Source organism: Drosophila teissieri, chromosome X (genome assembly GCF_016746235.2).
Source record: "Drosophila teissieri strain GT53w chromosome X, Prin_Dtei_1.1, whole genome shotgun sequence".
NCBI lineage: Eukaryota > Metazoa > Arthropoda > Insecta > Diptera > Drosophilidae > Drosophila > Drosophila teissieri.
This window is the reverse complement of record NC_053034.1, coordinates 10,020,780-10,048,705: the sequence shown is the minus strand read 5'-3', so window position 1 is coordinate 10,048,705 and position 27,926 is coordinate 10,020,780. Positions and strand designations below refer to the sequence as shown.

Genomic DNA, 27,926 nt, shown 5'->3' with positions numbered 1-27,926 from the left:
GTTAACTTCCCCAACTTCCTCATCTTTGCCCACTTCGTTGATGTTTCCTTCTGCCGCTCCAAGGATCGAAAGGAGCGGAAAGGACGCGGATGAGTGGGAGTGGGAGTGGGAGGGCCAGGACGTGCAACAAGTTGTCGCGTGGCAACGCAGCGTAAACATGACACCAGTCGACCTCACGGAAACCCATCACCGAGCCATCCCACCATTGCATGGGTGCTTGCCCCGCGTTTTTCCATCGCTTTTCCGTCTCTTTTCCGTCGCTTTCTCGTCGCTTTTCTAGGCATGTGGATGACAGCTTAAGTTTGCTTGCCAGGCGTCAACTCAATTTTTGCACTACACCCGCGTGTGTTTACATGTATTTGTGTGCTCGTGTGGGTGTTCGTGTGGGTGGGCGTGTGGGTGGGCGTGTTTATCTAAGCGGTTGGGCGGAGCGGGCAGCGGGTTTATGCCGTGATTTAGTTGAACTACAAGATCCAACTTTATCTGCTCACCAGGAAGCCCACAAGATGCACCCGAAAATGTAATCCAGTATGTTGAGCAAGAAACCTATTTGCAAAACAAGGCCAAAAGTATGCAACAAAAGTAGAATTTAAATTTTACCTTCAATTTGCAAATATAAAGTTGCATACTTTTCGACAGCTTTAACACTTTACTTTAAATTGTATGCATGTATTACATTGAATGCATTATTAATCTGCATACTTTTCGACAGCTTTAACACGTTACTTTAAATGTATACATTTATTACATTTAATGCATTATTCCGTTAAATAATAATTGTACATTTGTTTATATTCAATATTTAAACTTCTTTACTCCACATCTTTATAGGTTAAAGCGAATGCTAGCTTGGGCGCCAAAAGCCTGTTTTAAAGCCCTTAAATACCCAAATGAAGGTGATTTTCGCAGTATTTGTAAAGGGCTATTTTCCGGCATTTTTTTTTTCTCCCTTCGAGGCGAAACAAAGGAATGAACGGGCGAGAGCGGGACAGACTGAGGCAGGCGGACAAAGACAGAGCGATCGTCTTCAGGGCTGTCAATCAACGCGGACATGGCGACCCACGCATAAACCGCTTTGTCTGAGCTTTCCCCTGGGAAATGGTAATGGAGGTGGCATGGGAATGCGAGGGGGTGGGTAGGGAGGAAAGGGGAGGAATGGGGCAGGGCAGGGAAAAGACAGCGGCGGAGGCTTGGCCCGTAAATACACCTTCGGCTTCTTGACGTTGTTGTGTCTGGTGACGTTTCGATTTTCCGCTTTTCTTTGTTTTTCTTTTTCTTTTTCTTTTTTCCTTGCGATTCATACAGCGACTTGCGTGCCACATGCCCCGCCACCCGCCGCCTGATTGGTTTGCATTCCGCCTGTTGCCTGCGTCATTGATGCCCACGCTCTTAACCCCACGGCGGTGACGCTATTTTTAGCCCCCCCAGGAATGGAAACTTTCGGCAAAACTAATTTGTGATTTAGTCACAGTAAACACTGAAAAAGTCGAGAGCGATTGTGCACTTTCGCAGCTGCTAAAATAATTACGCAAAATATTCCGTGCATATTTAGTTGGCTCACACAACTTCACTCAATTGGATGATGAATCATGAACCGCAAATAGTGTAGCGCACATACATATGTATGTAGATTTAAATGCAATTTGCTCAACAAGAGTGCATTTATGAAACTATGTTGATGTATTTAATTTGATTAATGTTATAATGCAATTATAGGTTTACCATTTCAGTCGTAGAAACTTTCTGTTGACCATAATTAATTCAATGAAAGTGTAAAGGCACTCTTTCTCACTCACTCATCATTTCGATTTAAAATGTCCCGCTGAGCCGTCGAGGGTTAATATTGGTGGCCAATATCCCGCAAAAGGAGTTAAGGTGGCTTTTTATTTCTTTGCGGTTCGGTTGGCGGTTTGCTTAACGCGCCTACGAGCAACTTCCATTCCCATTAAATAAATGCCACAAGCAGATCACAGTTTCAAATCATATTAAACGCGACGCGACGCGGCGACGGGTGAGCGGTGCTTTTGAGTGGATTTCGCCTGTCACTGGCAGGCAACGTGGCGTATACTCGATGTGGCCTGGTCCCACGTAACGCATACGCCATGTGAGCCACACGCGACAACGAAAACTTTCGCCCCCCCCCCCCCTCAAGCCTACCTAAGGGGGCGGGGCACATGTGTACACAGATACCGGGGGTTAGCAATTGGGCTTGTGGGGGGGGGGAGGGGTGGCTAGCGAAAAAGGTAAACATTACGCATTCGCAGCGTTGGCAAAGTGAAATGTTATCCCCGTTGGCCCGAAGCGATGGCCCAAAAAAGCGGGTTAGAAATTCGGGGCGGAGGTGAAATCATTCGAAGGCGTAACTTGACCCCAACAACCGAGGATAAATGCTGGGATTCTGGAATATGCTTAAGTTTTGCACGCACCCATGCATAGAAGTGGTGGAAAACAACCGCACAGATAGGGTTTCTCCTTATTTATAAGCGAAATATTGTTGTTTCGCAGGAAATCATTTGGAATTACATATTTTATTTGTTATGGTATATATATATATACGTTATATATTATGCGTAAATGTGTAAGTTGATACGTATCCTACAAAATAGAATTATAATCTATCTTAGAAATATTAACAAAAACACAGTGTCGAAGTGATATGAAGAATTCATTAAAATTTAATGAACAAACTTTTATTTAAGTTTTATTGATCAAAAGCCCAAATATACATTTATTTATGATCATTCCAGCAGCTTAGGTACTACATATGCGTATGCAATTATAATACATTTATTGATTTGCACATAGAGCTGAAAAAAGGCAATTAAACCGCTATAACGATGAAGTCCACTCGCTTCTATGGGCAGCGGACGAGTGATAAAGATGGCGATAACAGATAGCACAATCATTTACTTTCATTCCTCCCTGCTCTCCATTCTTACGCTCTCTCAGCAAAAGAATCGTCATGGAAACCGGCACCGAAAAGTATGCAACACTCGATGCGCCTGCGAGCGACAGAGAGGGCATGAGGCGCCACTGCGTGTGCGCAAGCGAGTCGGCAAGCAAGCTCTGCTACGCCATAACTGTGCGCTAAGGCGATAGCGTCAGCAGCTATCTCGCTTTCGCTTAAGCTATTTAAAAATATTTATGCATGCGTGTGTATGGGGTGAAGGTGAGTAAAAACTACGACGTCGACTTTGACGTGGCGCAGTGCTCTCTTTGTTGTTTCTGCACAAGAAGCTATTCCAACGGAGTAACAGCAATTACGAAACAATTGTGTGGGTGAGCGAGAGGGAGAAGGAGAGGGCTAGCGGTAAGGCAAGGCAAGGTATGGTAAGGAGAGGAGAGCGGGTGAGAGGAGAGGCGAAGCTCCAAATCATATGCTCGCTCAGCTGGGGCAGCTCTGCCGGCGTCGCCGTTGGTTAGTCAGTCATCATCAGTGCTTTTTAGAGCTACGTAGAGAACAGACGGCCTTCCCAAACACACACAAACACAAACATACACACACATACACAAGCCCAGAGGCGGCAAAATAGAAAAGGTGGAAAACAAAGGCGGCAACAAGAACAACAAAGGTGACGATTTAAAAGCGGCAAATTTTGAGCGCCAAATCCCCAACAGATACCACAAAGAGCCACACAAGATTTTTTTTCAGTGCTTCAGTGTTTATAATTATAGCTTTTCTGAACAATTTTAAGAGTGTGTGTGTGAGCGTGTAATCAAATACAAATCAGTAAAATAACAAAAATCTTGACGTAATCGCTGAAATGCAAAGCAAACGACACGAAAACGAGCAACAATAACAAAAATCCATTTGAATTCCTTCTGTGTTGGTTTTCGGTTTTTAATTTTTGCAGCTTACCGTCGACGAAAAGAGACAGAGCGAAAACACACTCGCGTGTGGTGTTGTAGTCATTGTACTCACTCTTTTTTTTGTCGTGTAGTGCCCATGTTTGCCGTTATGCAAAGATTTCATTGTTATTAGTCAGCAAACGTCAACAGGCAGCAACAACAAAGCAGCAACCAAAACGGGTAAGCGATAAACACAAGTACAGTCAGACCTGCCCTGCACGAATTGTCCACTCATTATTTCACTTCCATATTTAAAGCTCGGTCTTTTATGCATTCACTTTCCAATTTAATGGCCGCCATAAAAATCTGTGTGCCTGGATTTCATCAACGTTTAACGTTTCCTACGTATGCATAGAAAATCATTCTAACTATCATTCCTTTTAAATATTTTTTTTATCAAATGTACTAGTTATTGAAGTTTTACTGTAGGCTGAGGGAATGCGAAAGAGCTAGCTAGAGAGAGAGAAAAAGAGAGGGAAAAAGGGGTGGGAGTGTGAGAGCAACAACACAAACACTTTCGAGTGCTGATCCTCAGTGGGGAGAGAGGGAGGGAGTGAATGCGGATAACAGCGAGGAGTGATGCCAAAGGGACAAAGAGAGAAGGAAAGGGAGAAATGCGCGGATTATGCTTATCAATGAAATATTGACGAAAAGCAAAGGGCTGATAAGCAAAACGTTTGCTCACAGAAAAAAATCGTATATAATGAAGTTGAGGTATTAGTTTTTAATTATTCATAAAGCGTTCGAAAAAAAAGTTCAATTATTCGAATAGAATATTGTAATATATATATTTAAATACAAGAGCAAAAATATATAATCTTTTGAACTTTTATCTAATATCGTGTTGCTTTTTTTCGGTGCAGACCTATTGCCTTGACACTGCTATACAAATCGTTTAGATATCGAGGCGATCGTAAATTAGCGCTGACTAATATGGGGGAATCACTCGGAAAATTGAGAGTGAAAAGTTCGTATCGCAGCCTGTTGCTGAACGGTCCCTTTCCACGAATTCTCGCTAATCTTGCACACTTAAAGAGCTCAACTGGTTGGGGCCGTCGTGCATAATTATCCGGCAACTACGCCGACATGATAACACAAGCTGCCATTCCATCTGATAGCGCGCACTGCAAGAAAAATGTTACGAGTATTGTTAAAGGAAATAAAGGAAAGAAGAGTTTGAAAGGTTACAAATCAGATTGGTTTTTTTTTGTAGACGTACCTATTAATAATTTCAATTAGGAGGTAGTACCGCTTTCATGACTGCGATTGTTCACGGTGTACCTTGTAGTGGGAGAGCTGGTTAGGTGGGGCCCTATCAAAATTGTAGGGTTCTATGATAATCCCGGCGTAATGCCCTCCCCCCATTCTCCCCCCTTCAGCTGTCGCACACGTAGATAACACCTGTCGCCCATGGCGCTGTCCCGCTCTTCTCTGTCGCTTTCTTCGGCTCGCTTCTTCTTGTTCTTGGCTTGTTCATGACAAGCAATAACTGTTGTGGCTCTTTTCTTCGTTTTATTATTTTTTTTTCTTTTCTCTTCTTTTTTGTTTTTGTTCTTATTGCACATTCATTTAAGTTTTAATTAATTCAGCCAAGCAAACAGCGTTAGAAAGAAAGAGGTGCTGCAGGGCGAAGTGGGGGGTGTTGGGCGTTTGAAGGCGGCAGAGATTCACCAACACGTTCGCAGAAGGCAAGCCAGCACACCAGCACAAACACAAACACAAATACAGATTCGGATTCAGCAGATTCTGATTCAAACACCAGCGCAGTGGAAACGAGTAAAAATAAATAATGCTGACGTCAATTTTGCGTACGCCAATACACGGTGCAAAAACAGGGGGGGGTGAATGGGGCGAATGGGGTTCGGCCAGAGCAAATCGAATGCCAAAAGCAAAATGCAAAATGCAAACTGATTGGAATTGATTAAAATGCAACAGCAACAACTTTGAGCTTTCTGCTAATGTCGAAAAACAACAACGATTTCAAACGAAACAACACCGCAGCTTAAGTACTCTCATCCTTTGAAGTATAACAGTTTCGACAATCATTACCTCGTTTTGTTCGTGCACTTTCGGTGTGCAAAACAAATGCGTAACAGCCAACATGTCGTATGAGCGATATTTACATGTTTATACTACACATTTTATAGCTTCGCAAAATATTATTAATGTTTAATGAGCAGCATGGACTATGATGTTTATAGTTTGAGTTCAAATTTGAATCATTGTATTTGGGTTCAAAATGTCATATTGATGTGATACATTGTAACGAACTGTTTTTCTTGTTTCGGCTCGCTACGAAATGCAACGGCTAGCTCAGAGATTTTGTTTGTTCGTCCCACCAAATTTATGATTTGTGTGATTGCCCGACCAAGAAGAAGACAGATTCTCAGATTTAACCACTTTTATTTATCGTCACGTGTTGACCAGGATTCGGTGATCCTCGCCGCTGGATGCACGTCGTTGCTCCCTCGTCGTCCTTCGTACGCCTGCGTCGCTGCCGACGGGGATCCGTACCGGCTCGCCTGGGGCTTAGGATGTTATGGGGCAGGGTGTATCGTCCACGAGCTAAGCTAGCGCTCCACTCCGAACCACCGTGCGACCACTGACTCCACCGTCCCTTCCTGCGTCTGCCAGGCACTTGTTGCCCTCGCCGAAGGATAACCTGCGGGCTCGATCGGGGCTTAGGATGTTATGGGGCAGGGTGTATCGTCCACAAGTTAAGCTCGCGCTCTCCTCCGAACCACCGTTGCGACCACTGACTCCACCGTCCCTTTCTGACTACGCTAGGTCCTCGCCGAAGGATAGCCTGCGGGCTCGACCGGGGCTTAGGATGTTATGGGGCAGGGTGTATCGTCCACGAGTTAAGCTAGCGCTTCCCTCCGAACCACCGTTGCGACCACTGACTCCACTGTCCCTTACTGACCACGCTAGGTCCTTGTGTTCGCTCGTCCTTCGCTGATCTTCACGTGCGGCGATCCACTCTGGATGCCCGCTTGACGCACTTGTGTTCCCGTCGTTTCACTGTCACTCGGTATCGACTCTTCGCGTTCTTCTTCGCTTTCCGTATGGCTGTAAGGCCCTCGCGTACTTCTTCTTGACTGTCCCGAGCTGCGCCGGCGCCGTCCCTTATATCGGCTGCGGGAATCCCGTTATTTCCCGTTTTGCACACGGCTCGCTCGGGTACAAGGTCCAAACATGTCCCGTTAGTTCACGGTGTGTCCTCTTTGTGCTTGTCCAAAGTCCGCACCGTTACCGTATGACCTCTACGCCCTTGGCGGGTTCGAGTCCAAGGTCCAGCGCGGTACCGTTAATTCACGGTCTCTCCGCTTTGCCGGGGTCCAAGGTCCATTATTTCCCGTTCGACCTGACCGCCCTTGGCTCCTCTCGCATTCCAGCCGTCTTCGCTGTTGCTATGCCGATCTCCTACACCCGGATTTGTGGGGAGTTTTAATACTCCTCACAACATTTTGAGTGGACTCAGAATGGTAAGCAACTAACTATTGACCTTTTTTAAAATTCAAGACTGTAAATGGAAAACGATCTGCATTTCTTTCCGTGCAGGCGGTACGGGCTTGTGTGCAAGCCGCATATTTGAGCCAATTTATGGTCGAGCTCTCAACGGCTATTGTGCTGAACGCAGGTGTATTTAGTACCTATATATGTATATATGTACGTACGTATATATGTGTTATAGAAGTGTAATATAGGAGCCGTATTTACAATTCCTTTTTCGCGGCCACCGGGCAAACTTCATTAGCCAGTGATGTCAGCCGGCGCAGAGGTAATGCGGATTTGGATAGTGAGTCAGTCCACTAGGTCGGTTGGTTCAGACAGTCCGGCGTTTTGGGGTCCACAACCGAAAGGGGATGACGGAGGGGTTGGGGGGTGGGGGCGCTTGAGGGCGGTTGAGGGTTCGTGCGACGTCGTAATTAATGGCAATTATTATGTCACTCAAAGGGAAGTCGATTGAAAAAGCAGCCTAAATAATGCAAATGGAATTGGATATTATAATTCAGAGGAAAAGTAAACGGGGGCACAGTCATTGCACTAATTAACTATTTATTGGGAGCTGTTGCAGGCTTCAAACAATCTCAGGTCTGTTTTAAAGGCCAGCTCTACGCCTCAAACTTTCCGCCAAGTTTCCACGCGATGACGTCATGGCCAGCTCATGTAGCCAATAACTATTTGGCTGTAAAGTAATTAGCCGAGAATATCATTTAGGCTAATTGTTTTGTGCGCTTATGTGAACAAGCTGTTTTTAGGAGTAGCGAAATAAGCAAAACAAAGAACTTTTTGCTATATTCCAAGTTTTTAGGTTTTATGCGCGCTAAAATCCGGGGATCTAAAACTATTTTGTAATGGTAATTATGTCTAATTGTTTGTTGACGGGCCACCAGAGTTGTTCTGTTAGTGTTCTCTTAATGGAATAACAATTCAATTAGTGATTCATTATTTGTCCAAGGGTTGCAAGGGTTAGTTGCAATTAACAGATTTAAGGTGAAGTTGAGTGATTATTTACGCGTGCTTTAAAATATAAAATAAAGTTATGTACTTGTATGTTATTAAATAAAACGGAGGAAAATTGATCTAAACCCTTTATCTAAGCACTAAAAACTTAAAAAAAAACCATAGCAAATACAATTTTTAAAAGTTCCCGCTGATTTAGCCAAAGTCAGCACCGCAATTCCAGCTAAGTTTTCAACCAATGTGGTATTCTGTAGCCTTATCGTTCAGCTTGTTGCTCATCCTGCAGCCACGGTCACACTTTTTAGAACAGTTTTCAACGAAACAGCCGATGTGTGTCATCGATATCAAGCTAAACATCGAAACATATCGCCCTAAAACATTGCTGCTAAATGCATCGATGTTTTTTTACATCACTAGGTGAGCGAGCCAGCAATAAACGAACGATTTTTGCGCAAAAACGGTGTTTATCAATAGATCGTTGCGCTCGATTGCTGTGGCCGTTTAAAACGCGTAAATTCTCGTCCGAAACTCGCCAAACCAGCGCTCTTGCCGCCAAAAGAAACGCGTTTTAGTGCTGCGAATAGAAAAAAGAACGTAAGCAACGATAACAACAGGCAGCAAGAGCGAGCGAGAACGAGAGAGAGAGCGAGAGAGTGTTGTGTGTGTGCGTGCTGCCAACTTGTCGCACCAATTCGCTGCTGTGTTCCAGTGTGCGTGTGTGTTCTGTGGGGTTCTCCCAAAAAGAGGAAACAAATAAGAAACCTTTGCGCGATGCCATACGAAATGTATCTGAACTTTTAGGGTTCGAACTTTTAGGATTCGCTTGTTCTGCTGCTGTACACATATATATTTATTTGCCTGGCCAGCGCAACTTTTCAACAAGTTGCCAGCGCAGCGTGCAACGCGCGTTCACACACACACACACAGTCAACGAGCGCAAGAAAGAGTGAGAGAGGGAGAGGCGGAAAGAGAGCGAGCAACAGCAACAACAACAAAAGCCTCTCAGCAGCAACGTTTTTAGTGATGTCATCAGAAAGTAAGTTGATTTTTTCGCTGTGTGCTGTGTGGTGTGCTTTTCTGTTTTTTTTTTTGTTGCTTCTTGGCACACACACACACACACACTTACGCGCGCGCAACGTTGTCATGACGTCATTCCACCGAAATACTCACGACTCGGTGTTGTTATTGTTGTTGTTTTCCTTTGGGGGAACTTGAGTTCCATCAGTCAGCAATCGACAGCACAGCCACAATATAATCATCGTCATCACAACGCACACTCGTCATCGGCCCAAAACAAAAACGAGCCCATGCCAATCCCGCCCAGAAGCAGGAACGGTTTCTGAATCAGAATCCGGATGAGACATTGATAAACCGCAAACTGACACCCGTAATCCAAAACAATCCAATCCAATCCCATTGTAGAAACGTCTTCAAACTGGCCAAATTGAAGCGGAAAAGGTAGCCAAACTGAAGCACTTGTCGGAGAGCGTTTCGGTGCTGCTGAAGATCGCCAGGATCGGCAACATGGACAACAGCATCGTCGAGGAGAACGGCAACTCGTCGGCGGCATCGGGCTCCAATGACGTGGTCGATGTCGTTGCCCAACAGGCGGCGGCAGCAGCGGGGGGTGGCGGTGGCGGAGGAGGAGGAGGCGGTAACCCCCAGCAGCAGCAGCAACAGAACCCACAAAGTACAACGGCCGGCGGTCCAACGGGGGCGACGAACAACGCCCAGGGAGGCGGAGCGTCCTCCGTGCTGACCACCACCGCCAACTGCAACATACAATACCCCATCCAGGCGCTGGCGCAGCACGGACTACAGGTGAGCATTCGGGGAGCAGGTGTTAGGTGCTATGTGTCAAGTGTCAGGTGTCCCGGATCCCAGCCAGAAGTTGTTTCCAAGGACTTCAGTGCAGAAGCGCTTGAAAGCCTCCTTTGGCATGGGAACTCAGTATAGATGGGAATATATGTATATCCCCGGAATTTGGACAGTTTTATGTACCTTAAAGCATTAGCAAACTATAATTATATATCCAGTTTATGAGAGGTGAAATAACATTAATTCAAGGCTAATATTTTGTCAAAACTCACAGTGCCAGTCCAGTTGAGGCCAATAACCCTGACCACGAGCGTTTCTAATGTAGCGACCTTCTATTCCCGCAGGTGCAATCCGTGATACAGGCCAACCCCTCGGGGGTCATACAGACAGCAGCTGGAACCCAGCAACAGCAGCAACAGGCGCTGGCCGCCGCCACAGCGATGCAGAAGGTGGTCTATGTGGCCAAGCAGCCAAACTCGACGGTGATCCACACGACACCTGGCAATGCAGTGCAAGTGCGTAACAAAGTGCGTAGCTCGAGGAGCACCCGCCGAACCGAACTCTATTAATGCCCTCGATCACCTCGCACACAGATCCCTCCAACCTTTCCGTGTAAGATCAAACCCGAACCGAACACGCAGCACCCGGAGGACAGCGACGAGAGTCTGTCGGACGACGATTCCCAGCACCACCGCAGCGAGCTGACGCGACGGCCGTCGTACAATAAGATCTACACCGAGATCAGCGGTCCGGACATGAGCGGTAAATCCGGGGGACGATCTCTCCACCAGTCAGTCAGTCACACACCCACTCGAAACACATCTCTGTCGCTCTTTAAACCACTATATCGCCTAACAATCCAACGCATCGCCGAGCTGATCGCCTTTCATCGTTCATCCCACGATGCACTTGCGCCTGGCGATCGTTCGACCACACTCCCAGCACTCCCATATCGCTGGAGAATCGGTCCGTCCATCAGACACCATTCATTTCCCAGTGTTTGTAACCCCATTGTCACATTCCCCGTTCATCTTGTACAGTAGCGGTTGGCTAAGTAACACTGTAAACACTCGTTGTAGTGCGCTTTAGCAAATGATCCATATCAAAATCATTAAATGAGAGGCCACAAACTTTGCCAAAAACAGGCATTTACTATTTTATCAAAGTCTATTGTCCAATATGCTCACTTGTTTTTACGAACTTTATGAATTCGTTATTGTAAATATATAGCAGGCCTCTAAGGTAAACATTTACATCATTCATTAGGCTGGTATTGTTTATGAGGCGACGTTTCTCACAATGCAATAATAAGATTCTATGCCTATTGAAGCTCAAAAGAATAACCAGAATATATTATGGACTGAATAAAAATTAAACATTAAATATAAAGCTCACTATTCTTTATGACTACTTAAAACTGTCCAAATAGTGAATTTTCACTCAGAACAGAGTAGGATAGTATACTTTCATTGAGCCTTGCATATATCAGTTACAGTCGTGTTGAAAAACAGTTGCTTAAAGATGTAATGAAACAGAGGATAGAGGTAGAAATAATGTAACCCAGTTTGTTGACATTGAGTGCTTTTGTTTGGATCTCAACTGTATTTGTACATACAACGCATAGATTGTGAAGGACTGCCCGCCTTGTCCTTTCTACACCATTAGGAATGCCATTTAAGGCAGCCGTACAACAGGCAACCCCACCCCTTTTCCGCCGCCCCCATTATCATTTAGTTGATGTTGTTGTTGGTGTTGCTTTAACGAAGTGAAAATAATGAAAGAAAAACAAAAGGACGAAAAACTTGGCCTGAGAATGGGCAGAATAGAGGACGCGTTGTAGAGATTCCGCGATTTTCCAATTCTCTCCTGTAAATAAACCTCTCGCTCGCACACACACACACACACACTCGTGCACTCTTTCACCAACTCACACTCGCACATACACACATGTACATAGGCAGGGAGTGAAGGCAGCAACAATAATGATTAATGTTTACAATAATTTAAGCATCAAAACTATTGCTGCTGTCTTCTTCCCCGCCTTCCTCTATCTCTCTCGCCCTCCCCTCTCTCTCTCTCTCTCTTTCGCTGCCACTCTTGTCGTTGTTGTTGCTATAATCGCTGTTGTTGTTGTTGCTGTTGCCGTTGTTACACACACAACCCATCATGCCAAATATTAAATAGTAATAGAGAAGTACAAGCAAACCCTCTCACCTAACAGTACCTTAACCGTTAATCAAAAGCTTTTCTCCACTCTCCTTGACTAACCAATCTACCTATCTCGCTCGCTCGCTCGCCGCTCTCGCTCGCACACACCACTCAAGTTCATAAACCAAAAAACCAAAAAACAAAAAAAATCAATCCGAAATTTCAAAACTTCCAATTGAAAACTGAAAAATGGAAAATATGTTTTCTTATAATTTTTTATTGTTGTTTTTTTTTCATTGTTTTCTTTTCGAACGCCTTCCTCCACCCAACCCACAAAAAAAAAACAAAAAAAATATATAACATTCAATTATGTCCTGAACAACAACTGCAACAACAACAACAACTCAACAACAAACGACAAACGACAACTAAACTCCCAAATCGAATTCGAATCGAACTCCAACTCGAAATCGAACTCCAACTCGAATCGAACCCCATCCCAGGCGCATCGCTTCCCATGTCCGACGGCGTGCTCAATTCCCAGCTGGCGGGGACCGGAGCGGGGGGCAATGCGGCGAACAGCTCCCTGATGCAGTTGGATCCCACGTACTACCTGTCCAATCGGATGTCCTACAACACCAGTAATAGCCACGCTCCAAAACTTTAGCTTGTAGCTTGCAGCGCCACAGTTGCAACTTGGCAGGACACTTGTAAATCGAACTGGAATCGAGCAGTCAACTTTCCACTCGAAGTTTCCATGCTGAATTTAGACGATGAAGCATTCATGGGACTGCTTCATCGTCCAGCTTCTGCAGATATGTAAATTCAATCGCTATCAATTGGTCATTTTGATAATGCTTCAGATATTCTATGAATTATTCAAAGAACTCCATTCATACTGGCATTAATTTTGTTTCTATTCAAATTATTTTGTTGAACACGAACGATATGGTTAATCATTTTTGCATGTAATCTGTGTTGACATCGAAGTGAAACCCCAAATCATCCGACTAGCGAAGTATAAAGCAATGAAATCAAATTCAGTTCGAGTTACAGAGAGTTCCGCTTGTGGGAGATATGCACACAACTTTTATGGCTCCACTGATCAATCAATCCTTATGCACTTGTATCCTTGTTTTGCAGACAACAGCGGGATAGTGGAGGATCAGACCCGTAAGCGCGAGATCCGGCTGCAGAAGAACAGGGAGGCGGCGCGGGAGTGCCGGCGCAAGAAGAAGGAGTACATCAAGTGCCTGGAGAATCGAGTGGCGGTGCTAGAGAACCAAAACAAAGCGCTCATCGAGGAGCTGAAGTCGCTCAAGGAGCTCTACTGTCAGACCAAGAACGATTGAATGTGGGCGGGGCTCTGGCGCTGCCTGCGCCTCCGCCTCCAGTTACGGCTACGGTTACGGATACGGATACGGACACGGATACGGACACGGTTACGGCGACAACTGCTGCGCTGCGGTTCCGCTCCGCTCCGTTCTGTTCTGGACAACGCCAACCGACAGCAGCGATGATGGATCGATCCTAGCCGTGGGCCGGCCGCATATCATGATTTCTATACGTATAGGATGCTATATGTGGTAGCGTGTACATTAACTGTATGAATATGAACTGTATGAACTGTGTGACGAGGGATCGTGGGATCGTGGGATCGTGGGATCGTGTTGTTGGGACGCAGACGACGGAGGGTCGGGTCTATCTGCCGGACACACAATGTAATTATGTTTGTAATTTAAAGATGTAATATTATGTTTATGATTTAGTTTACGCCTTAGTTTATTCGCTAACTTAACGATACTGAAGTTTACCTACGAACCTACAAACCTACAAACCTACAAACATGTGTTTCTGTAACCTAAGACCTTTCACCACACCCACATGCACACCTAGCTACACCCAACGGATTCGCTGTAATCCGCTGTAATTGTAATTGTAATTAAATTTTTTTGTTTTACCTAATTCGTAATTGATGCAGCAGGACGTGCGTGTCTAGCGAAAGTGTTTTTTCTTAGCGAATTGTTGTAAGCCAATATGTCAGGATATAGTCAACCAGCACTCCCCCCCCCCAAGCCCCCCAAACCACCAACCACCCACCCCCATGGATGTCCAGACAGGAAGGCTAGATAGGAGCGGACGAATGGGTTTTCTGAGCCTCCCAATTCAAATTGTTCAAAAATCGCAAGTTTCACTTGATTTACATGTGTGTGTGTGCGTGTCTGTACATTTGTGTGCGTGTGTGCCGGCCAATTGTATCTGTAAAATTAGTCTTAGATCGAGGCGAAGAATCCATCTGGGATTTGAGCATGGAATTAATTATTCAAACACTTTGTTACATAATTTTAAACGAACCGCAGCTCCCCAAAGAACCTGGTTTACATACAACTCCAATTTGGAATTGGAATCTGGGGGCGAATCATCGAAAGGAGGGGGGGAAGGGAACACGAAAGGCCGGAACACACGTGTGTGTGGGGGTACAGATATGTACATACATATATGCATTATATATATATATTTATACATATATTGAAAGCAAACACTCTCGTTATCTCTTGTGATCGACTCAGTTGTTGTTATGAATTGTAGAAAACAGACGAAGAGACGGACAAATACATAAGATAAATTAATGATGAATTCGGGGGACAGAGATCGAACTTTTTTATCTAGCGTAGCGCAACGGAAACAATGTCAAAATGAAATGAATGAAGCACCGGAAACGGAAATAAAACCATAAGAAAACTTGCATGTATATCGCTCTATTTTTGATGTCCGAATCCAAATTTCCGCCAAATAGGAAAGCAAATTAAACAAAAAAAAAACTGAAACCGAAACAGAAACAAAAATTCATAAAAAAACGAAACGCAAGTTCTGAGATCAGCTTATTTTGGCCAAGTCAGAGGAGGAGGAGGAGGGGGAACGCGGAGAAGGGCAAATAAAACAAACAAAAGTTGCATTCAACAAAGTAAATAAATATTTTTATTGTCATTGCATAATTCTTAAGCTAGTACTTTTAATAACTAAATCGTAAGCGCGGAAAAACAAAGTAAATGAAAACACAAGGATACGCGATAGCCCGAAGAAAAGGATTCATAATAACAAATCGCGTGCAGGAACTAAAAGGATGGCAAGTAAATACAAAGGCAGGTGGAATGCAAAAGAAAAATCTGTAGAAATTACAATATTGTTATAAATATTTGTCTCAATGAGAAAACAAACGAAAACAAGCAACAAACAAAAGCAAAACAAACCAACAACAAAGAAAATATACATTAAAAAATCAATAAAAAATATTTGAACAAACTTGAATGCCTTTTTATGAGCATAGTGCTCTTCAGAAGCCAATACAAGAAGGGCATAATCATTTGTTTCAGATAAGACTGCATATCGTTGATAAGACGCCACATCCCAATACAATACAGTAGCATGCCTCATCTGGAGCCCAAATTGAAGCTTATCACAGCATCCGTTTCACAGAATGATTTAATATTAAGTACTCACACAGCACACAGACTACAAGATACGAATAGATACAAAAAGTACAAATGCATTCGATTGGGATTACGATTATAAATACGTGTAGATCAGTCATAGCGAGTATTGGCCGGTTGGATCCTGCGTCTGAGTCTACGAGATGAACAGGTAAAGGACGAAGGTGCCCAAGCCGATGTAGTGGCTGAGATAGCCAGCCTGTTGCCAGTGCCACAAGAAGGATTCGCTGTCCTCGCCGACCTCCAGGCCCTCGCCCAGCAGCACAACGCCCAGATAGGCCAGGTGGAAGATGGCCAGCGCCGTGAATGCCAGATTGGTGAGCCTCACCAGCCAGTAGGAGACGGAGCTTGACCGCCGCTTGCTGGGGCAGTGACTATATCGACATCGCTCCTTGCCCGGACAGAGATTGGCAGCGATGCAGGCATTCAGGAGGCTTGCGAGCTGCCGCCTGAGCAGCGATTCACCCTCGGCTAGGAGGGCCAGCGAGATGAGCACCAGGTAGATGCGCAGATCCATGCCGTGCAGCAGGCTGGACACCATATAGGTGCAGAGCACCGCCAGCAGGGTGCGTCCTCTCGAACTGGACGAGGTCGGCTTGCAGGGCGCGTAGATGTACCGCTTGAGCCACTCGTGCATGGGAATGTTCCAGCTCCTGACCAGTGAGCTGATCGAGCGCGGCCACTCGATGAGCCACGGCTGCGAGATCAGCGGACCCAGCATATCCGACTCCTTGGTGGCGCCGTCCAGTCGCTGATCGGAGGCCACCAGCAGCGCCTGCGCCATGATGCCCACAAAGTAGTGGCTGCTGCGCACACTCAGTGCATCCCAGTACATGACCAGAAAGTGCGAGCTGTCCCCGAAGAAGTCACTCAGCGCTGGCGCCACGCAATTGGACACGGTCACAGCCAGCACGCAGAACACCAAGTTGGGCAAGAGGCGACGCATGCTGACCATCCAGCTGTTCCTGGGCACCAGGCAGTCCATGTAGCAGCCAAAGCTCACCCACGGGCCCAGGGCGCAGGTGGCCGGGCTGTATATGTAGCCCAGATAGGCAATCGGACCCGGTATCCTGGCGTGCAGCTGCCCACTGGCGGTCAGGTCGAATCCCAGCGAGATGAGCTTCATATTGACCACCATCTGGATGCCGCGCAGTTGCGGCCAGTCACTGCGCCGCCGCCAAATGAGCAGTTCGTACAGGAACTGGCTGCCCACGGTTAGTACAGCCAGCACTTGAGCTCCTCTACGACCCAGACGCAACAGCTGGAGCAGCAGGTAGCCCACGGCGGCCAGCAGTAGCAGGAGGAGCAGACGGTAGCCCACGGTGAATTGCAGAATAATCAAGCCGCAGGCGAAGTGGAGCAAGTGCAGCGGTGCCAGGCTGGTGAGGCGTCTGCGCTGCGAGTAGAGGAGGCACAGGAGACGACACAGCAGACAGAGGAGCAGCATGGGCGCCACATACTGCATGACCTGCAGCACCGATGGCTGCACGCAGCTCTGCAGGCTCTCGAGGAGCCGCGCGGCCAGCTCCAGGATTCCGTGTCCATCTACCACCTCCTCTTCCTCCTCCCCGCCGAAATAGTAATCCTCCTCACTGTCCGGCTGGCCAAACCTGTAGTCCAAGCTGCCGGCCGTCTCCAAGTCGTCGTCGTCCTCCTCCTCGTCCAGATCAATGTAGTCCGATTCCTCCTCGAAGTACTGGTAATCCATCGCCGGCCGCCCAAAGCCAATCCAATCCGGGGAAATCAAGGAAAAACCCGGAAATCGGAGGACAGGGAATTATTTACCAGGAATATACCGCGCAATATACCGAATATACCGCATCGATTGCTTCGAATTTTCAGCTAGTTTATAGCTAAGCAAAAATACCAGTCACCAAACAGTTTTTAATGCACTAAATCGAAATAAATTAAATTCAGTAATTTAAAAATGTTCGTTTTGAGGGCTTACTGATGAAAAAGTATTAAAAGAGCTCAGAAATTGATTATTTTATGAGTTGTTGATTCGAACAGTTTCAGCGGTTTTTTAATCCGACTCAGCAAATCAAGCGATCACGATACGGTCACACTTCAGATTGTAAATAAACCATTTTAAGGAATTTATTTACATTTTCCACAGCCAACGACAGGCATCTTCCTTGAAATGACGCGCCACGCCCGAAACTGCACGGCCGGAGCCGTATACACCTACAACGAGAAGAAGCGGGACGCGGCGGAGTCCGGCTACGGCACGAATGCCCAGCGTTTGGGCAAGGATTCGGTGAAATCCTTCGACTGCTGCTCTCTGACGCTGCAGCCGTGTCGCAGGCCGGTGATCACCAAGGATGGCTACCTGTTCGACAAGGAGGCCATCCTGCAGTACATCGTGACGAAGAAGAACGAGTACAGTCGCCGGCTGAAGGAGTACGAGCGCCTGAGGCGCGCGGAGGAGGATCAACTGAACCAGGAGGCCAACAGCAAGCAGCAGGCGCGCATGGAGCGCTTCGTCAATGCCGAGAAGCCAGCGATGACGCCCGCCCACTCCTCCGCCGCTGCCAGAGAGAAGGCATCGACTTCAGCCGCCGCTGCTGCTGCAGGTTCATCTGCATCCACACCGTCTGCATCTTCATCGTCCGCATCCTCGATTTCCAACATGACCAACGGGCACGAGAAGAAGCTGCCCAGCTTCTGGCTGCCCTCCGAGTGCCCCAATGCTGGGTTGGCCAAGGCCCAGAAGCCCGACGCCACCATCTACTGCCCGGTGTCGCAGCAACCGTTGCGTGTCAAGGATCTGATTGATGTCAAGTTCACGCTGCTCAAGGACGGCGACTCGAAGCGCTCGCTCATTGCCAAGGAGGCGCGCTACATGTGCCCCATTACCCACGACGCACTCAGCAATGCGGTGCCCTGCGCTGTGCTGCGACCCACGTGAGTTCTCGCTGGGATTTCGCTTTGAAAACCCTTTATAGTTACTTTTTTACCACAGTGGCGATGTGGTGACCATGGAGTGCGTGGAGCGGCTGATCAGAAAAGACATGATCCATCCGCTCACAGATCGCAAGCTCAAGGACAAGGACATCATTCCCCTGCAGCGAGTAAGTGCACCCCGAACTGCACAACTTTCCTGTACTGATAAGGTTTCTCGACTATTTCACAGGGCGGCACTGGCTATGCAACGACGAACGACAACCTCCAGGCCAAGGAAAAACGTCCCATGCTCCAGGTCTAAGACAAAGTTACCTAACCCTCAGCTACTTTAGTTCACTTCAATAGGAATTTAATCATTTTAGCCGTTAGCAAAGTTAAGAAATCAAATAATTTGTTCAGATTTTAAAAGAATTGTATATCATAATTTATACTCCACATAGGCATTTTAACTTTTTCAACTTTTTCGTTAATTGTGGAAAATGAAGAACAAAATAAATCCACTGATATATGGCCCCATCAAATGAAAGCACTGCCTTCTTGGGGTTAAGGTATAATATATTCTTTATGCATAATTGTAACGTGTAATGTAAATTGAAGAAGCTGCAGCTGGCGGAATGCGGGCGGGAGGCCGAATACGTCGTCTAGATACGTCGCTCCTGCTGGTGGCTGGTCGTCCACGTCCAGTTCCACGTCCACTAGGCCGCCTGCACTGACTGCTTCTGCGAGGAGCTGATCTTGTCGCCCAGACTCAAGGCCATGCCCTGTTTGCGAAAGACAGAACCCGGATTAGACATTAGTGGAATGATCACGTACAGATGCGCGGATGGATTGTGCCCGACTCTCACCTGACTCTTGGCGCGAATGCGTATGTGTCCCGTCACCTTGGAATCGGGATCATCCACGGGCTTCTCGATACTCAGATTGGCCAAAGCATTCTCTCCGAAAATGGACCTGCAAAGTGGGTGGATAAAAGGATGAGTGGAGTTTATTATTGCAGCTCTCGAGTGGACAACTGGATACTTACTTGGCGTACATGTTGGCGGCCATGAAGCCGCATTGGCCGGACAGCGCCTTCTCCGGCGTGAGGCACTTCATGTTGGTGCTCTTCAGCAGGTGCTTGAGATATTCGTGCAGGTCGGTGAAGCTGGTGTTGACGGTGACCTTGTTCTCCCACTCGAAGTCCTGCCACATTTGGCGGAACTCGGTGTCCGTGCAGCTGGCCGGAATGATGTAGTCCATGATGTCGATGTGAATGGTATTGAGCACCACCACATTCGTATTCAGGGCGGTGTCGTAAACTATTGGATAGGCGCCATAAGTTTGGGAGTGCATTTAAACGCGGAATTTATTCCGACTACTCACCAATATTGCCGAAGATGATGCCGTTCTCTGTGGAGGAGACCTTTACGTTGGCCTTGATGTTGCAGAAGTCGTGCGGAGCCAGGACCACTGGATGCGGGCGCTCCACCAGCTTAAGATCGCCCAACGTGGCCAATTCCAGTGTGCAGTTCTGTAGCGTGTCGTCTGAAAGTGATGATTGCATGGATGTGAGCGATTCCCTTTCAACTGAAAGTGCACTGGTACTCACTGGTCTGGTTGACGATCAACACGTCCAGGACAATGTCGTACTGGTTGACATTGACGTAGGCCTCGGCATATACGGGATCCGAGAAGCCGGTCAGCTGAGTGACCTTGTTGAGCTTGCTGTTCGGCGAGGCCACGTCGCTCAGCTGGGCGTTCTTGCTGCCCGCCAGCGCCTGGTTCAGACTGGACTCGAACACGTTCTCGCCCAGCTGATTGTCGCGTCCATTCGAGAGCTGTGCGAAGAGCACCGGATCGTCTGGCTGCACCTTGGCGGTGGCCTTCTGCTTCTCCTTCAGCATGCGCTGGTCCTCGTCATGCTGGGCATCCAGCATCTTGCCCAGAGCCTCGCGACAGTAGAGTGTGAAGACGGACACGGCCTCCGGCGTGCGTTCGCTCAGCGTGCGCAGGCAGACAAAGATGCGATCGGTGTCGTCGTTGGTTATGGGCTTGCTGGGGAAACCGGACTTGCCCAGGTGCAGTATCGAGCTCATGATGAGCATCACCTGCGTGGTCAGGCGATTCTGGGCACGCGGCTCCGTCTCCAGTTCCGCGAAGCGCAGCGCCAGCTTGGTCAACGTGGCGGATAGAGCGGCGCCGATGAAGAAGTCGCCGTCCATCAAGTACTGACGCAATGGCGGACGTTTCTCCGCCTTGGCCACCCTGCAAGAGGCACAAACTAGCGTTAGAATACCATTGAAACTTCATAAAACATTGCCTAAACTATTAAGTTTAGCTAACTATTTTGTAAGTGCTACGTATTGTGATGACTCATCAACAAACAATGGATAGTGGCGGCAAAGCTAGAGGCGTTTTATCAGTGTAAGCTGATGCAACGTTGAAAGTGGTACACGTAGCACGTTACTTACGGGGCAAGACTGTAGGCACTCTGGGTGGCATAGGTTCCATCGGAGGTGACCTTGTTGCTGGCGTTACCGCTGCCAGAGCCCTCTGTGGCGGATCCAGCTGCACTTCCGCCTGCGGATCCCTGCTGCTGCTTCTGCTCCTCGGTCTGATCCCCGGCCAGGCGGCGCTGCTCCGCCTCCACCATGGGCACCTCGCCCAGCGTCTGCTGGATGACGGCGATCACCTCGAGGATTTGCGAGCCCTCGACGTATTCACCCAGAATCCAAACGGCGGCCCGATGTATCTTGGAGGACTTAATCTGCGGGAAGGCCTCAATCAAATGCTCAATGATGAGGGCGCGCAGGGCGGGGAACTTTTGGATGGCCTCGCGTATAAAGATCAACACATCGGCGGCGGCTAACTCATTGGTATCCGAGAGGAATTCGACAAGTACGGGTATAACATTGGCGGCCACGTCGGGAAACTTGATGGAACAGGTGTGCAGGGTGCGGACGAGCAGCTGCCTGTACTTGCCAGTGTCCTCGTGCTCCACATTGTGCGTCTTGGCCACCTCCTTCTTGAGGACCAGCACCATTTCACCAATATTACGCGAATAGACCAAGTCCAAGGCCAGTGCGAGTGTTTTCCGGCGCACCTCGATGTCTGGAGCGGCCAGAACGCGCAGTACGTCCATCACCAGGTCCTGCATCACCTTCTCCATGCCCTCGTGCTCCTTCATGGCCACCAGGCGATCCAGCACGATCAGCTTGACGTTGTTGTCGCTCTCCTTCACCACCAGTTCGATGTAGCAACTGGCCGCCGCCTTGATGGCCGTGGGCGCCAGCGAGAGCGTAATCAATGTGCCAGCGGACTCGTATCTCACCGCATTCGAGCTGGAGTTCAGCAGGTTGTAGATGCAGCGAATGAATCGCGAACGCTCGGCCGGATTGGCATGGCACACCTTGTAGATCAGCTCCACAATGACCAGCTGCAGTATGTCGCCAAAGGTGTGCACCTGATCGATGCAGCTGGCCAGATAGTTGAGTGCACGCTCCTGATCCGCATGCAGGAGCATGAGGAAGGCGTTGCGCTTGCAGCTCATGTCCTGCTGCGTGTCCAGAAAGCTGGCAATCAGCTCCGGCCCATCGGGCACCAGCCAATCAAAGTTCTTGTATATGGTGAAGATGGCCAGCACGGCATTTCGTCGCACATACGAGTGCCGGTGATCCAGGCACGCGCGTATGGCCGGCATCAGGGGCTCCAGCAACTCCGGCTCCTTCAGCTTGCAGAGGAAGCGCAACGTGGAGCCGCGCAGGAACTCATTGGGATGCTGCAGATCCTTTCTATACGCATCGCACACCAGTATCATCTCCTGCAGCAGTTTGCCATCCGCCGACGTCTTCGGCACAATCTCCCAGAAGATGAGCAGCAGCTTCTTGATCGTGTGATTCTGCACGGGCAGCACAAATCGTATGATGGTCATGATCAGGCCCGGATACCGCTCCCCATTCAGCAGCAACTTAATCACCCGCTTCAGCGTCTCGATCTTCACGTTTGTGTCGCCCTTCTCGAGATCCTGCTTCAGCTGCATCTCGTTGGGCACCTCGAGGTCCGGCGAGTTGATTATCGTGTAGCACGGCACTTGCGACGTCATCGTGGCTGCCTGTTCCTTTCGCCTGTTTGATACGCCCGATATGCCAATTGAACAATTTAACAATTTACAATTCTATTTTTTTGGTCTTTCCGACGTGTCACAATGGTTTCGGGTGTGACCGTGCGTGGCGGCGTGCGGAAATGCCACGCAAATGCAGCCAGGGCTGCGCACTGCTCTAGCCGGGCCTCACACCACCAGCTAGCACCTACTGTTGCTAACAGCGGGCTGTTGGGCGCACTTGGCGCGCTTTTCAAATGCTTGCAGTTCGTTGCCAAACATGGCAATTTACCACTTTTCATTTTAACATTTGAATGTGCATTTGAATGCACAACTAGTAGATGCACTTAAGCCTTAAAATTGTTTAGATTGAAATGCACTTCTATTTAGTGTGCGTTAACTACTTGTGTCTACAGGGAAGGTGCTGTAAACTAACAGTGCGTTTTGGCGCCATCTCTTCAGTTTAAAATTTGGTATGCCTCATTAATAAAACTTTAAATAAATGTATATCAAGTCACCAAGACATACTTAAAATCCCCGTAAATCCAGAAAAATAGGCTCTCTTAAAAATATAATATCTAAATAATTTTCAAGCAAGTGAGAGCTTTTAAACTTCTTATTTGAAACCTTACATATGTTAAAAAATAATTATTTTTTTGGTTTTATTTGGTAATAGTAAATAGTTTTACTAATCTGAGGTTGCACTGCATTCAAAATCTTACTTAATTAGCAATTTTCATTTAAAACAAGCAAGTAGCATTGCTTTATTTTTATCGCATACTTTCGCTTGATGAATGCGTTTTCCGTGCGGTTAAATATAATGAAGCGAACCTTTTTCTGCTGACAACTCAGACTGTGCGATTTGGTATTGGGTGTGGCTACAATGCCTTAATACCTGCCTGCAGATAGCCCCGCTGCCAGAGGACTGCTGATAAGAGGCCACCCCGGAGTGCTGGGAAAAATCCCCAACCCATTGCGATCCGGGTAGATTCCCGTCCGCTCCGGGGCTCTTGACCTTGCCCAGTGCCAAGTGCCAACTGCGAAGCCGGCATAATAAACAATGTCTAATTCGGTTTCTGGTCGATTCCACTAGAAAGATCCCCGCCCACGCCCACTTCACCGCCCACGCCAGTTGCCATTGTGATCTCGTTTTGCACTTCATCATTCAATTGCCGGCCCCACGACTCATTGCCCAGCCACGCCCCCCTCCCCCACAGGAGGCACGGCCTGCATTTTAAGCAGGTCGTCAATTCTCTCTCTGCTGGAGCTGGACAAATCCAAAGCTCCTCTCCGTGCTCCTACTGCACCCAGCCGATGCGGGTGACTAGCTAGGTGATCCCATCACATCCCATCCCATCCCATCCCGCCCGTGGAACAGGTTCTGTGCCCGGCCTGAATAAACAAATGCCCTGATAGCGGGGCGAAATTCAAGTAAATAAAACTAGAGACGAATGCTAATGCAAGCCACTTGCGAATGGCGTATACCCTAACTTTTTTGAGAAGGTTAAATGAGCTCTAAATATGTTCTAACCGACTTTACGTATGAACTTTGTGAACATAAACACATTTTGCATAATATATAAAGAAATAAATCAGGATTATGCTGATAGACAAGCTGGCGAATTATTAAGCAAGTATTTAAAATTATCATAATATCAACATGCGTTGTGTACTTATAGTTGGCAAATTGGCCGGCCGAGTATTCATCCAATTAAAAATGTAAAAATATCCCCTCGGAGAGTATAAATAAAAGGCAATTACTCTTAATTTGTTTGCTTCCAAGAAAAGTGAATTTCAAGTAGCCAAATCATTAGATGAATGCAAATCAAAAGCGAGCACCGTTTGCGAAAGTGAAAAATGGACTCGCAAAAACTGAAGAGCCACAGTGGAGCACAATGGAAATTCAGTAAGTAAGTATGCCCCTGGGACTAAGGGCTCAAATCGCATGATTTATGGTCAGTGGATTGGTGGAATGGGTAGGGTGGTGGTGGTGGTGGTGGTGCTGATGGTGGGTCATCCCAGTGGGATCGACGAGGAGGTGGCTCAACCGGTTGTTAGTGCAACACGAACGACAATCGACTAGGAAAGATTGTACCAGTTTATTTGGCAGGGGAGTGAATTCTAAGAAATTTATATAACTCAATAGGTGCCCACACCAAGTCCAAGTCGGTGGCTCTGGGATCAGTCACGTATGCATAGTATATGGCTCGATCGATTAGGGGATCAAGTGCCAATGCAATTAACTTAAGAGGCAGCTGTTCCCTCGACTTTGCGAATGTTGCAATTACGCTTTTTCGACTCAAATAAGGCATTTTCCCAGCCTAAACGTTTCGTCTAAGAATGTGTGCAAGTAATTAGTGTATGTGCCTAAATGAGTTCTGTCAAGAGAAAGCGGTGGCTCAATAATAGCCACTGTTTGTTTGATTAACAAGTTCTAAAACTAATTGCTTGAGGCAAAATTCGGATTTTGATCGATTGCAAAAGTTGAGGAGTCAAACTTAAGGTAGATCATGGTAGATCGTGCCATAACAATTGACTTGTAATTGATTTGCGAAAATCGCATTTAATGGCACAGCCATACATCAGTGTCGCAAACTCGTTTGCCGGAGTATAGGCCTGGATTGCCGCCCACTCACGCCTTTCCTCGCAAAACCGGTCGCCTGGACTGTCTTTCTTTCGTTGTTATTATTATTATTACTAGTAGTAGTAGTAGAATTTATTGTGCCTCCTTGTCGCCGGGCAAATAGAAGCGAAAGAGAACAAACACGAGTGCAAAAAACGAAAAGCACGAAAGTCGCGGGAGAAAGAAGCAGCACATCTGGGTACTTGGGTATCGGGGACTATAAAAGCCACCAGCCGGCTCCGGATTCTCCACAGTCGAGCTTCAACTGTTCCTGAGATGATGTCGCCGCGCAAGACCCACACCTGGCTGCCACTGGCGGCGGCCGTCCTGCTGCTGATCCTTGCACCGCAGTCCTCCCATGCGGAGGAACCCATTTGTATGTGATACATCGCCCAGAGTCATCAGTTCCATCCAACTAACCAGTGCCAACTATTTTGAGCAGATCGCCTGTGTGTGCCGCAGATCTACTTGGCCGAGTGCCAGCAGCTGCTGGCCGATCCCTCGGAGGCGGGCATCCGCATGGAGTGCGTGGCTGGGCGGGATCGAGTGGAGTGCCTGGAGCTGATCGAGCAGCGCAAGGCCGATGTGCTGGCCACGGAGCCGGAGGACATGTACATTGCCTATCATCGCAAGAACGAGGACTATCGCGTGATCTCCGAGATTCGTACGCAGCAGGACAAAGATGGTAAGTAGGCTAAAAGAGGAGCAACTGAAAGAAATGCTCATAAATCTCGTAATTATCTGATTTCTCGACAGCCGCCTTCCGTTACGAGGGCATTATCCTGGTGAAGAAGGACTCGCCCATCCGCACCCTGCAGCAGCTGCGTGGCGCCAAGTCCTGCCACACTGGTTTCGGACGCAACGTGGGCTACAAGATCCCCATCACCAAGCTGAAGAACACGCACATCCTGAAGGTGTCCGCCGATCCGCAGATCTCCGCCACCGAGCGCGAACTGAAGTCGCTGTCCGAGTTCTTTGCGCAGTCGTGCCTGGTGGGCACCTACTCCACGCACCCGGACACGGATCGCCTGCTGAAGAAGAAGTACGCCAACCTGTGCGCCCTGTGCGAGAAGCCGGAGCAGTGCAACTATCCGGACAAGTTCAGTGGCTATGACGGCGCCATTCGCTGCCTGGACAAGGGTCAGGGCCAGGTGGCCTTCTCCAAGGTGCAGTACATCAAGAAGTACTTCGGTCTGCCCGGTGCCGGCCCAGATGCGCCGCCGGCGGAGGGCAAACCGGAGAATTTCGAGTATCTATGCGAGGATGGCACCCGACGCCCGGTCACCGGACCCGCCTGCTCCTGGGCCCAGCGCCCCTGGAGCGGTTACATCTCCAACGAGCAGGCCGTCCACAACTCCGAGCAGCTGCACCAACTGCAGTCGCGACTGGAGCGCTTCTTTGCCAATGGACTGCAGGCGCAGAACAAGGACGCCGCCGCCCATCTGCTCATCCAGCCGAATGCCGTGTACCACAGCAAGGAGGCCGCCATCGATCCCAAGGTCTATTTGGAGCGTGCCGGCTACAAGGATGTGATCGAGCGTGATGGCAGCGCCATCAGGAAGATCCGATTGTGCGCCCAGAACGACGACGAGTACGCCAAGTGCCAGGCGCTCCACCAGGCTGCCTACGCCCGCGATGCTCGTCCGGAACTCGAGTGCGTTCAGTCCACCGACTGCGTGGTGGCTCTGACCAAAAAGGAGGCGGATTTGGCCATTGTGCGCGCTGCCGGCTACGCGGATGCCCGCAGCAACCAGCTGCAGCCAATCGTCTACGAGCAGCGGGCTCAGGATGATGTCCTGGTGGCGGTGGCACCACCCAGCCTCACGCGGGAGGCCCTCCAGAAGGCCAGCATGTAAGTGGATTCGCCATTTCCAGACGATCGATAGATCTCATTCAACCACATTCTTTGCCATCAATCCCATTCGTAGCAAATTCAACGAGGATTGCGGACGATCCCGTGCTGCTGTCGCCCTGTTGAACAAGCGACGCGGCCTGGACGCCTGCCGTGTGTCCTCCAGTGCCGATGGCGAGGTGCAGATCGTGCCCGCCTCCGAGCTGGAGAAGCACAAGGACGCCCAGCTGGTGTGCCCCACCTTGGAGCGACGACCGGTCACCAACTTCCGTGATTGCAACGTGGACGTGCAGCTGCCCCGGGCCATCTTCATCCGCTCGGACACCACCAGCGTGGAGCAGGAGACTGTGAAGCATCTGTTCTCCTTGATCTCGGACAAGTTTGGAGCGCGCGGCAAGTTGGTGGATGTTTTCGCTCTGTTCGGCGAGTTCCAGAAGGGCAAGAAGAATGTGTATTTCAACGTAAGTGATTCCTATTTCCATATCTATGTTTCGGACTTTGAGAATGAACTTTCCCCGCAGGACAAAGCCGTTCAGCTCGCCACGGAGATCAAAAACGAAATCCAGAACGAGCAGATCTACGCAGATCTCCAGTGCGATGGTAACAAGATCGCTAAGCATTGAGCACACTCTATACTCCCCTACTACAGTCTGCATCAATAAATTGTAACCCGAATATAACTAGAAAGTAACCATG

The 27,926-nt window shown here is 48.1% G+C and overlaps 5 protein-coding genes across 11 annotated transcripts; 3 read left to right on the top strand and 2 right to left on the bottom strand.

Moving 5' to 3' along the window:
- The first annotated feature begins 3,430 nt into the window (after window positions 1-3,430).
- Window positions 3,431-15,034, top strand: LOC122623186 (cyclic AMP response element-binding protein B). Of its 7 annotated transcripts, none has more exons than XM_043802180.1 (6): window positions 3,431-4,029; window positions 9,739-10,137; window positions 10,479-10,661; window positions 10,728-10,896; window positions 12,786-12,923; window positions 13,426-15,034. In XM_043802180.1, the coding sequence occupies exons 2-6, from the start codon at window positions 9,841-9,843 to the stop codon at window positions 13,632-13,634; spliced, it is 996 nt and encodes a 331-aa protein (XP_043658115.1). In that variant the 5' UTR covers window positions 3,431-4,029; window positions 9,739-9,840; the 3' UTR covers window positions 13,635-15,034. The 7 variants fall into 7 exon arrangements, with proteins under 7 accessions (XP_043658115.1, XP_043658117.1, XP_043658116.1 ...); XM_043802182.1 differs by lacking the exon at window positions 3,431-4,029 and adding an exon at window positions 8,693-8,733; XM_043802181.1 differs by lacking the exon at window positions 3,431-4,029 and adding an exon at window positions 8,740-8,910.
- Window positions 15,035-15,747: 713 nt separating this feature from the next.
- Window positions 15,748-17,637, bottom strand: LOC122623185 (protein-serine O-palmitoleoyltransferase porcupine). The gene has a single exon (XM_043802178.1). It carries the CDS (start codon window positions 17,479-17,481, stop codon window positions 15,910-15,912), a length of 1,572 nt encoding a protein of 523 aa, XP_043658113.1. The 5' UTR covers window positions 17,482-17,637; the 3' UTR covers window positions 15,748-15,909.
- Window positions 17,638-17,831: 194 nt separating this feature from the next.
- Window positions 17,832-19,137, top strand: LOC122625359 (nitric oxide synthase-interacting protein homolog). Its single transcript, XM_043805480.1, has 3 exons — window positions 17,832-18,677; window positions 18,736-18,844; window positions 18,907-19,137. The coding sequence occupies exons 1-3, from the start codon at window positions 17,914-17,916 to the stop codon at window positions 18,976-18,978; spliced, it is 945 nt and encodes a 314-aa protein (XP_043661415.1). The 5' UTR covers window positions 17,832-17,913; the 3' UTR covers window positions 18,979-19,137.
- A 74-nt stretch (window positions 19,138-19,211) lies between these two features.
- On the bottom strand, window positions 19,212-22,891 carry LOC122625358 (coatomer subunit beta). The gene is made up of 6 exons (XM_043805479.1): window positions 21,128-22,891; window positions 20,266-20,921; window positions 20,040-20,201; window positions 19,702-19,975; window positions 19,523-19,628; window positions 19,212-19,438 (listed from the first exon to the last, which is right to left on the bottom strand). The coding sequence occupies exons 1-6, from the start codon at window positions 22,756-22,758 to the stop codon at window positions 19,373-19,375; spliced, it is 2,895 nt and encodes a 964-aa protein (XP_043661414.1). The 5' UTR covers window positions 22,759-22,891; the 3' UTR covers window positions 19,212-19,372.
- Window positions 22,892-25,595: 2,704 nt separating this feature from the next.
- LOC122624952 (transferrin) lies at window positions 25,596-27,917 on the top strand. The gene is made up of 5 exons (XM_043804746.1): window positions 25,596-25,754; window positions 25,821-26,063; window positions 26,135-27,230; window positions 27,307-27,691; window positions 27,752-27,917. Exons 1-5 carry the CDS (start codon window positions 25,655-25,657, stop codon window positions 27,851-27,853), a joined length of 1,926 nt encoding a protein of 641 aa, XP_043660681.1. The 5' UTR covers window positions 25,596-25,654; the 3' UTR covers window positions 27,854-27,917.
- The last annotated feature ends 9 nt before the right edge of the window (window positions 27,918-27,926 follow it).